Below are 10,983 nucleotides of genomic sequence, written 5' to 3' on the forward strand. Positions count from 1 at the left end.
AGGCCACGCCCCCCCAACAGCCCTCCTACGCCCCGCAGTACCAGCAGGCCACGCCCCCCCAACAGTCCTCCTACGCCCCGCAGCACCAGCAGGCCACGCCCCCCCAACAGTCCTCCTACGCCCCGCAGCACCAGCAGGCCACGCCCCCCCAACAGTCCTCCTACGCATGGCAGGGCCAGCAGCTGGGTTTCCGTTAGCTGATAATTACCGTTTTTTGTCCGGAAAAATCTGTTGAAGTCCGATATATTAAAATCTCTCCGGTCATAATGTCCGGACAAAATAATTCCCCGTAATTGTATTAGGCCTACAATAGGCTAAAATTAAATTTCCATATATTATGATTCCTTTTGAATATTGTAGTATATTTTTATACTGTATTTTACTGTATTACATCAATCACATGTAGTAATCATTTTATTAAGAATAAGGAACAAACCAAACTAGGAACTGTTAACTTAAGTAGTTTAACATTTGAGCAAAGCAGATGTCCTGAGTCAGCATTCCTTTGTCTTTGAGTCAGCGGGTCAGGGTTAGGGTTAGGGTTAGGGTTAATGGTCACCATTGAAGTGAGTAGTTAGTAACATGATCCCAGGAAGGACCCAGCAGCCCCCGTGTCCGAAGGGGGGGGGGAAGGTCAGCGGATACATTGACCAATCAGAAGACTAGTTGACCGTTTGTGACCATGTTTGTATTCCTTGTATGCAAATTTGTTTGTCATGTGATTCCTGGTCTGAAGCCAGGACATATAAGCTCGCCACCTCGTAAAAGAAAGTAGTATTTGCCTTTGTTCTGGCCCTGTTAGGCATGCTCAATAAATTGAATATTCAACGTATTTGGCCTCCTTGAGGTTCTGTTCCACACGAAGATGATGCTTTTGAAATACACTGCAATATAAAAAAACGAATAGGCCAATTCATTTTGTTCCGTTAATGTGTAGGCTATTGGCTAGTAGGCCTATGCGATGAAAAAACAGCCGTAAGATAAACCTGCCTATAGGCTAGCGGGCCACCATAGCAAGCGAGAGGGAGCCTGATCGAGGTACGGAGCTTGAGGCGAAAATGGATGGCTTGACTTCATGTCATGTAACTGAAATAGCTGCTGAGTAGCGTTTCATATTGCTCCTGTACTTTATTGGAAACATGCAATGTGATATGATTCAAGTTTTGTAAATAGCCTTCAATAGCATCGTCATATAATCTATAAACTTTGCTGCATCGCCATGATGCTATACTTATGCCGTACTATCATGATGGATGACAGAATATGACCCTAACCCTGACCCTAACCCTAACCCTACACGGTTCACTACACTATACACAGCATAACATGGGGACACTTGTTCACCTGTTAGCAGTCACAATTTGAGCCCACAGACCAAGGGGACCAGGGGTGGCTGTAGCTCAGTTGGTAGGTGCGGGTCGTTCAATGATCGAAGGGTCAGCGGTTCGAATCCCAGCTCCGACTGTCCACATGTCGAAGTGTCCTTGAGCAAGACACCTAACCCCAAATTGCTCCCAGTGAGCAGGTTAGCACCTTGCATGGCAGCTACCGCCATTGGTGTGTGAATGTGTGTGTGAATGGGTGAATGAGAGGCCATTGTAAAGCGCTTTGAGTGCCGCTAAGGTGGAAGAGCGCTATATAAGTGCAGTTCATTTACCATTCATTTTACCATTTACCAACGTCTCATACAGTTTTAACAGCAGACTGTGGTTGCGGTGAGGGCTGGTTTAGCAGCGTCCCTCATCACTAACCCTAACCCTCCCCTCTTGGCATTCCATACTCTGTGGTTGCGGTGAGGGCTGGTTTAGCAGCGTCCCTCATCACTGCCCTGCGCTCTCTGCGTTGCGGTGGTCGTCAGGGTCGGCTCGGCCCAGCAGCAGGCAGCAGACCAGGGCACAGCCGCCCCCGAGCAGCAGCAGAGCCAGAAGCACGTACAGCAGCGTGGTGCTCCAGAACGAGAACAGGTAGAGCGTCCGGTCACAGTACTCCGGGGACTCCGTCGCGGTTAAGGTCACACACTCTGTTCACAGGCCATCTAAAAGGGTCCGTGTGTTTGCATTGTACTTGGGAGAGCCATACACACACACACACACACACACACACACTTACAGTGTGGGAAACAATGTGACTCACCACACGATAAGGATCTCGTACCTGGATCCTGGATACTGATTTCACACATTTAAAAAGGTGATACTGTACCTCCCATTCAACAAACAACACACTTTGATAAACTTCCAACAGAAACTGTAGCTTATGTTTCCTTAAACTGACATTGGTCATCACACCCACGCAGTGTGCACTCTCCAATACACACATACATACAGTACACACACTCAATCTCTCTCCAACACACACACATGCAACGAGGGCAGTTCTGATGTGGCATATATAAAGATGTCTCTTACTCAGTTAACACAGTCACAAACTGTGTGGGCTGCTTGCGAGAGGCGTGTGCTCCATGACCACGTGTCCACTTCTCCTCCCGAGCACTCAGGCCACAGAACAAACCAGCTCTGCTAATCCAGGTATGTGGTGTTCTGTTGTTCAAAGGAAATATTATTATGAATGTCTGTGCCTGAAGGGCTGAGATTACCTATGAGGCACTGTACTGTGCCTGTATAGCATCGTATGGTATTTGTGGGGTTAGGGCTAGGGTTAGGGCTAGGGTTAGGGTTAGGGCTAGGGTTAGGGTTAGGGTTAGGGTTAGGGTTAGGGTTAGGGTTAGGGTAAGGGTTAGGGTTAGGGTTAAGGTGTTCTTTCATGTCTAGGTTACACCTGTCAATTGGCTTTATATCTAAGCCTCTTTTCTTATTATCTTGAAAGCTGAAAATGATGGTGGTCATGGGAAATAATGTAAAAGAAGGTGTTGATTTAGGCCTATCTTAAAAATTAAGTAAGCAGAGAGCAACTTGATTGTCTCTGTGGTCAGTTTGTTCCACATTAGAGTTAAATGATAAGGTTCAGTATGATCTCTGTTAAAGGTGGGGTAGGTGATTTGGCTCAGAAGCACTGTTTGTTATTTTGTTATTCTTTGCATCCTGATAGCAATCCATGAATACAATTCTCTGACACTATTCGTGAGCCAATGTTACGACTCCTGATCACTCCTGACACAGCGACACCGTGTACTACTAACCCTAACCCTAACCCTAACCCAGCGACACCGTGTACTACTAACCCTAACCCTAACCCTAACCCAGCGACACCGTGTATACTAGGGCTAACCCTAACCCTCACCAGCCTTACAGGTGGGATCCAAACCTCATTTCAGAATTAAACACAACATTCATTTGGAACCTGTCAACATTTTTAAAATGATAAATTCATCAGCAATACCTTTTTTTGGGGGGAGCTATATTTTTATTCCGTACCTTTCTATTCTTTAAATTCATACAAAAATGTTGTCCCGTTTTCTCTAAATTTGGTAGCTAATTACACTCGACATATTGTCCAATTGGATTGTCTATGTGTGTGAGGTGATGGGCCAGCCTGCTGTCCTGGGAACATCTTCAACCCGTGGGGAGGGGTAATTGTCTTGCTGACCTAAGAACTGCCCCCCCCCCCATCCCACCCCCTCCCTCTCCTAGCCGGCCTTGAGAGGTCCCCGGTGTTCCTGCCTCCTTGGCCTCCCTCCCTGTGGTCTCAGCTGATCTCACTGGTGATCTTACTAGTGATATCACTGGTGAAAACGTGCACTTAGCTGCTTCACTAATCACCTGTCATCTCAGATCAGTGATTTCTACCAGACGTGAGAAACAAAGGAGCCCTAACCCTAACCCTCTAGAAATCAAGGGTGGGAGGCGGCTGTTGTCTTTTTTATTCCCCATCTCTGTGTGTGCGTTGCAGCCATGGCGGTGGTGACGGTCCAGCCTGGCCTGAAGACAGAAACATGGAGCAGTGACGTCTACGACTGCTCTGAAGACATGAACATCTGTGAGTGTCAGTTTGAGTGAACTGTTCCTTTAGCATACGGTTAAAAGGATTGTAAAAAATAAAAAAAATAACAGCATATGGCTGCAAAAAAGTTGTTTTCTACACTATGCTTTTTTAAAACATTTATACTACAATCCATCAAAACAAGTATTCAAAAGCATTTGCGTGTGTGTGTGTGTGTGTGTGTGTGTGTGTGTGTGTGTGTGTGTGTGTGCGTGCGTGCGTGCGTGCGAGTGGGTGTCAGTGTGTGCATGCGTGCGTGCGTGCGTGCGAGTGGGTGTCAGTGTGTGCATGCGTGCGTGTGTGCGTGCGTGCGAGTGGGTGTCAGTGTGTGCGTGCGTGCGTGTGTGCGTGCGTGCGAGTGGGTGTCAGTGTGTGCGTGCGTGTGAGTGTGTGTCAGTGTGTGCGTGTGGGCATTTGTCTGACTACATGTGCTCTCTTGTCCAGGTTGCCTAGGGCTGTGGTGTACACCATGTCTGGCATGTAGAGTTAGCTCAGAGTTTGGGGAGGATCTCTGTCTCCCCCTGCTGGGTGGTGGCTACGTCCCTGCTATAGATCTGGCCATCAGGAGCTCCTTGAGGGAGCGCTACCGCATACAGGTACAACAGCACTACTAGTATGGCTCCTATGGTAGTAGGAACCCTATTGTATCCCTTGGTATTATGATTTGTTTCTGATATTATTTTCCTGGAAACTTAACTTAAAATCAAGCGTAGGTCCGACTGGTCCAATATTGCTCATGTACGTGCATGTCTTCTCATAGGATGTCAACAGATAAGAGATACATTCAAAGATGGCAGAATGAATGGCATATTGAAATATAAAAAAGTATGCAAAATATTCAATTGTTGAATAACGTTTTGCCACAATGACCTAGGGACTAAGAAGTGCAGTATGTGACAGGGTGTATCGGCACTGTCATATAATTAGGTCTGTCAGTTTTGGGGCGGCGGCCCCTAGACCCTGGAACAGTCTGCCCTGGCTCATTAGGTCTGCCCAGCCCCTAGACCCCTAGACTCTGGAACAGTCTGCCCTGGCACATTAGGTCTGCCGGGCCCCTAGACCCTGGAACAGTCTGCCCTGGCACATTAGGTCTGCCGGGCCCCTAGACCCTGGAACAGTCTGCCCTGGCTCATTAGGTCTGCCCAGCCCCTAGGCCCCTAGACTCTGGAACAGTCTGCCCTGGCTCATTAGGTCTGCCCAGCCCCTAGGCCCTGGAACAGTCTGCCCTGGCACATCAGGTCTGCCCAACCCCTAGGCCCTAGAACAGTCTGCCCTGGCTCATTAGGTCTGCCGGGCCCCTAGACCCCTAGACTCTGGAACAGTCTGCCCTGGCACATTAGGTCTGCCCAGCCCCTAGACCCCTAGACTCTGGAACAGTCTGCCCTGGCACATTAGGTCTGCCCAGCCCCTAGACCCCTAGACTCTGGAACAGTCTGCCCTGGCACATTAGGTCTGCCGGGCCCCTAGACCCTGGAACAGTCTGCCCTGGCTCATTAGGTCTGCCCAGCCCCTAGACTCTGAAACAGTCTGCCCTGGCACATTAGGTCTGCCCAGCCCCTAGACCCCTAGACCCTGGAACAGTCTGCCCTGGCTCATTAGGTCTGCCGGGCCCCTAGGCCCCTAGACTCTGGAACAGTCTGCCCTGGCTCATTAGGTCTGCCCAGCCCCTAGACTCTGGAACAGTCTGCCCTGGCTCATTAGGTCTGCCCAGCCCCTAGGCCCTGGAACAGTCTGCCCAGCCCAGAGAGATGTTTAAGTCTTCTTTAAAGACGCACCTGTTCTCCCAGGCCTTCAACTCAGGTTGAGCTGGACACCCGATGGCCCCTGTATTGTTCTGTATTTTATATTGCTTATTGTGTATGATGTATTGTGATGGTGTATTGTAATGTTCTGCTGTGTGCTGTGCTGTGTGTGTTGCTCTGGAGCTGTACAGCACCTTGGTCAACCTCGGTTGTTTTAAATGTGCTTTATGAATCAAATTTGAGTTGAGTTGAGTAAGCAGCTGTTTTAGCCGTTTTTAGCCATTTTAATGCCTTAGGGTGAGATTGGAGATTATTATGCTGTACTTGCAGGATTGTGTAAGCACATTTTAACTAGTCAAGTCAATTGTATATTATCATAACATGTATATGAGGTGTATATTATCATAACATGTATGAGGTGTATATTATCATAACATGTATATGAGGTGTATATTATCATAACATGTATGAGGTGTATATTATCATAACATGTATATGAGGTGTATATTATCATAACATGTATATGAGGTGTATATTATCATAACATGTATGAGGTGTATATTATCATAACATGTATGAGGTGTATATTATCATAACATGTATATGAGGTGTATATTATCATAACATGTATGAGGTGTATATTATCATAACATGTATATGAGGTGTATATTATCATAACATGTATGAGGTGTATATTATCATTATCAGTAGCTACACTTCCTGGGGTCCCATAAATCTTAACAATATTTAATATCCAGTACACCATACACATCCCTACTATTCATACTCACAGTAGGACACACGATACATAACAAAATACATAACAGTACAACACAACAATACAAAACAACCACTAAAACAACAACTCAAAACCTCTCTTACATGTGATACAGTAGCGCTATTATAATTTAATGTCTTAAAGAATGAGCTTAACCACTGATAGTTTTAACGACCATTCCAAGTTCTGGAAAACAATTAAATCACTTCAGAACAAGAAGGTTTCTAGTCTTCCACAAAAACTGAAGGTCAGTGATGCTTTTATTTCTGACAAAAATGATATGTCTAATGCTTTTAATGCTCATTTCAAAAAGGCTGGTCACATTTTTGATGAGCAAAGTCATGACTCTCTGCATGGTCGTACCCTGAGTCATAGTCAAGAGATGATCTCCTCCCCTGTTTTTGATTTTGCTTCCTTCTCGGTCTCTGAAGTCTTACACGGTTTGCAATCAATTGATCCTAAAAAGTCAGCCGGGCCTGACGGACTTGACCCTTTCTTTTTAAAAATTGCAGCAGAGATTATAGCACAACCAGTTACTGATATTTATAATCTGTCCCTGTCCACTCATACGCTGCCAGTTCTGCCAGCAAGCTTTTGTATCGCCCCTCTTGAAAGCTGGTGATCCCACTGATTTGAATAACTATCGACCCATCTCAAATCTTTCTGTGTTATCAAAGATTCTTGAGTCCTTAGTTTCTGCTCAGCTAAAGCTTTTTTTAAATTCACACAACATCCTTAACCCTTTGCAATCTGGATTCAGATCAAAGCACAGTACTGTGACTGCCAGTCTGAAAGTCCTAGATGATATTAAGGCTGCTTTGGATAGGAAATCTTTTTGTGTTGCACTGTTTATTGACTTAACCAAAGCATTTAACACTGTAGATCATCACATTCTGTTTAATGTTTTGTCGGTGTCTTGTTTCGGACACAATGCCATTAGTTGGTTTCAGAGTTATTTAGCCGACCGTACTCAATGCGTCAGGTTGGGCAGTACCATCTCTGACCCTGTCACCCTGGAGAAGGGAGTTCCACAGGGTTCTATTTTGGGGCCCTTGCTCTTTTTATTATATGTAAACAATATTTGTAATCAGATGCAATGTTCAACCTATCATATGTATGCTGATGACACTATTGTGTACTCATGTGCTCCTTCTCTGGATATTGCCGTTTCCAATCTAAAATTGGATTTTATCACACTGCAGCATGCACTTCTTGATTCCAAGCTGCTTTTAAACGGTATGAAAACCAAAGCAATGCTCTTTGCTCCTAAGTCTGTGTCCTCCTGCCTCTCCATTGACACCCTTGACGGTATCTCTGTTGAGTTTGTCGACACATACAAATATCTGGGCTTTTGGCTGGACAGAAATCTAAACTTTAAACATCATATTGAAGCCCTAACTAAGAAACTGAAGTTTACTCTTGGCTTCCTTTACAGACTTAAAGCTTGTTTTTCAACATCTTCTCGTAAAAGGTTGGTCTCTGGCTTATTCCTGTCCCAGCTTGATTACGGCGATACCATCTATAGATTTGCCTGTCCCACTGTTTTGGCCAAACTTGACCCACTCTACCATGCTGCACTGAGATATATATCAAATGCACCTTATAGGACTCATCATTGCACACTGTATAGCCTAACTGGGTGGCCCTCACTTACTATGCGCAGGATGCAACACTGGTTTATTTTATTGTATAAGGCCATTTTAGGCAAGCTCCCTCGGTACATATGTTCCAATTTTGTACCAGTTTGTGACTCTTACAACCTCAGATCCAGTGCCTGGATACGGTTCCAGGTACCTGCTGTGCGGACTGAGGCTGGAAAAAGGAGCCTTTTTTATTCTGGTCCTTGGTCTTGGAATGACCTTCAGTCAAGCCTCAAACTGATGGCACTTATTCCTTTAGCCAGCTTTAAACTGAAACTATCAGAAGTCCTTACCACCAGCTGCTCATGTAGTAATATATCTTAATTTCTTATTGTTCCCACGTGGTCTACGCCTTTTGTATATTTAGTTGTGTTGTTCTCTGTATTTTATATGTCCTTGTGTCTTTCTATGTGAAACTTTGCTGCCTTCTTGGCCAGGTCAGTATTGTAAAAGAGATTTTATCTCAATGCTTTTATCTGGTTAAATAAAGGTTAAATAAATAAATAATAAATAAAATAAAAGAATTGAAAAAAATAACTAATCTAGCAAATCATCTACAAAATGGCCTGTATCTTAACGACCCAGATCTTTTGTTCCCCATTCTCCTCCTCCTCCTCTTCCAGGGGTCCATGTTGGACGACTGCTGCCTCGTCACCTGGTGCCGCCCGTGCAGCTGGTGTCAGATGGCCCGCGAGCTCAAGGCGCGGCGCTGCACCGTCATCAACACCCCCGCCGCCACGCCCCCGTTCTAACCACGCCCCGCTGGGCTGTTCTGATAGGCTGCCACATGTAGACACCGAGAATGGCGTGCCAAGTTGTGACCCACAAACCGACAAAGAAATAAAATCAGTTGAGAAATGGATATGTTAAATCTATGAATCTAATCGAGTTAAGTCAAAAGGTTACAGGATCTCTTGTTGGTTTTATGTAGCCTAACTCAAATAGCTGCTGATAAGCTAATACGTCATCCGTAAAACAAACATTAGTGTAGCTTGTTGAGGAGAGAGAGACGAGAATAATTGTTACCAGGTATTAAAGTGAGTGTCCTGTTCCACCTCCTGCCCCTTCATGATAAATGGTAATAGTAAATGGACTGCACTTATATAGCGCTTTTCCACCTTAGCGGCACTCAAAGCGCTTTACAATGGCCTCTCAATCACCCATTCACACACACCATGGTGGTAGCTGCCATGCAAGGTGCTAACCTGCTCATTGGGAGCAATTTGGGGTTAGATGTCTTGCTCAAAGACACTTCAACATGTGGACAGTCGGAGCTGGGATTCGAACCACTGACCCTTCAATCATTGAACGACCCGCTCTACCAACTGAGCTACAGCCGCCCCATAGCAGGTAGCATAGCAGGTATGATAGCAGGCTTGAAGGCCCTATGCTGCTCCCATCCTCCCTCCCGGACACAGCTCCTGGGTATTTGTCATATCTTGAGCAATGACTGTGTCCGCACAGTACTGAGTTTACTTGTTTGCAACCTAGCCGAACGATAACGTTACATGTGTACATCTGTCGTCTAACACTTGTCTGCCGTTGACTACCTTAGGGCTGTAATCCAATAGCCAAGATAAAGCAAGAGCGCCCTCTACTGGGCTGTTGGTGCGCATCTCAACAAGAGCTAGGATACCACAGTATTACTGAAGATGGCTCGTCTAGACAAGTTATAGCTTGTAATGGGTACAATTCACAGCAAAAAGGGAAAACCTTGTGTCAAGTTTTACCTCTTGTAAATCTTGTGGATGTAGCTGTATCAGTATATATAGAATGAGTAACTTGTATTTGTGCAGATTTAATTGTATATTTTCAATGAAAAAAAAAAGATTGTGATCGTAATAGTGGGAATTCCTGATTATTTATTATTTAGTAAAACAAGAGTGTCAACATGTATACGTAGCCTAAGTAAGTAAAGCTTTATTTCTATAGCGCCCTTCACAGCACGAGTGCACAGTGCTTCACAAGTGGATTAAAAATACAAATCACACATCCAGAATACAGATATAAAATAAAAAGTGAGTGCATGACCCTGACCGCTAAATGTGCAGCACAGCCTGCACAATCAACTTGACAGTCCAAAATGGCGGCGGCCCAGCTCGGCCCCTGGGCGTTTTGGTTCCATAGCAGAATGAAAGGAGTGTCCCCTCTTGGCATTCCATACTCTGTGGTTGCGGTGAGGGCTGGTTTAGCAGCGTCCCTCATCACTAACCCTAACCCTCCCCTCTTGGCATTCCATACTCTGTGGTTGCGGTGAGGGCTGGTTTAGCAGCGTCCCTCATCACTGCCCTGCGCTCTCTGCGTTGCGGTGGTCGTCAGGGTCGGCTCGGCCCAGCAGCAGGCAGCAGACCAGGGCACAGCCGCCCCCGAGCAGCAGCAGAGCCAGAAGCACGTACAGCAGCGTGGTGCTCCAGAAGGAGAACAGGTAGAGCGTCCGGTCACAGTAAGGGCCCTCCGTCGCACTCAGGGTCTGGTTGTAGTTGGGCTCGTAGATGGAGTAGATCCACACGTTGCCTAGGGAGAGGAACAGTGAGGAAAACACATACCTCACCTGCACACTTTAGCACACTGTACTCACTCTCTCTCTCTCTCTCTCTCTCTCTCTCTCTCTCTCTCTCTCTCTCACATACACACACACACACACACATGTGCACACTCACCACAGATGAACCAGCAGAAGAGGAAGACTAAGGTCAGGCCGTTCCAGGCCTTGCAGAGCCGGTTGAAGGGGGTGGGGCCACTGCTCCAGGCCTTCTGGAGGAAGGGGAGCAGGGCCAGGACCAGCCCACACACACCCATCACCACCAGGTAGATGGGGATGTAGTCCTGCCTGGGACAGTCCTTCAGGTGCACTGCCCCTGGGGGGAGGGGAGGGGAGGGGGTT

The 10,983-nt window shown here is 46.2% G+C and overlaps 2 protein-coding genes across 2 annotated transcripts in view; one reads left to right on the forward strand and one right to left on the reverse strand.

Moving 5' to 3' along the window:
- Positions 1-3,851: 3,851 nt before the first annotated feature.
- ponzr6 (plac8 onzin related protein 6) lies at positions 3,852-8,851 on the forward strand (the record flags this gene model as incomplete). Its single annotated transcript, XM_084463346.1, has 3 exons — positions 3,852-3,936; positions 4,384-4,535; positions 8,723-8,851. The coding sequence occupies 3 exons, from the start codon at positions 3,852-3,854 to the stop codon at positions 8,849-8,851; spliced, it is 366 nt and encodes a 121-aa protein (XP_084319472.1).
- A 1,529-nt stretch (positions 8,852-10,380) lies between these two features.
- Positions 10,381-10,983, reverse strand: part of LOC311329507 (transmembrane protein 272-like) — a gene marked incomplete at both ends in the record, with an annotated part of 971 nt that continues 368 nt past the window's right edge. Inside the window, 2 exons of the mRNA XM_084463347.1 lie at positions 10,381-10,613; positions 10,760-10,957. Of these exons, the coding sequence (XP_084319473.1) occupies positions 10,381-10,613; positions 10,760-10,957 (431 nt within the window). The remainder of the gene's footprint in view (positions 10,614-10,759; positions 10,958-10,983) is intronic.

This window comes from Borostomias antarcticus (genome assembly GCF_949987555.1).
Source record: "Borostomias antarcticus genome assembly, contig: scaffold_121, whole genome shotgun sequence".
NCBI classification, from domain to species: domain Eukaryota; kingdom Metazoa; phylum Chordata; class Actinopteri; order Stomiiformes; family Stomiidae; genus Borostomias; species Borostomias antarcticus.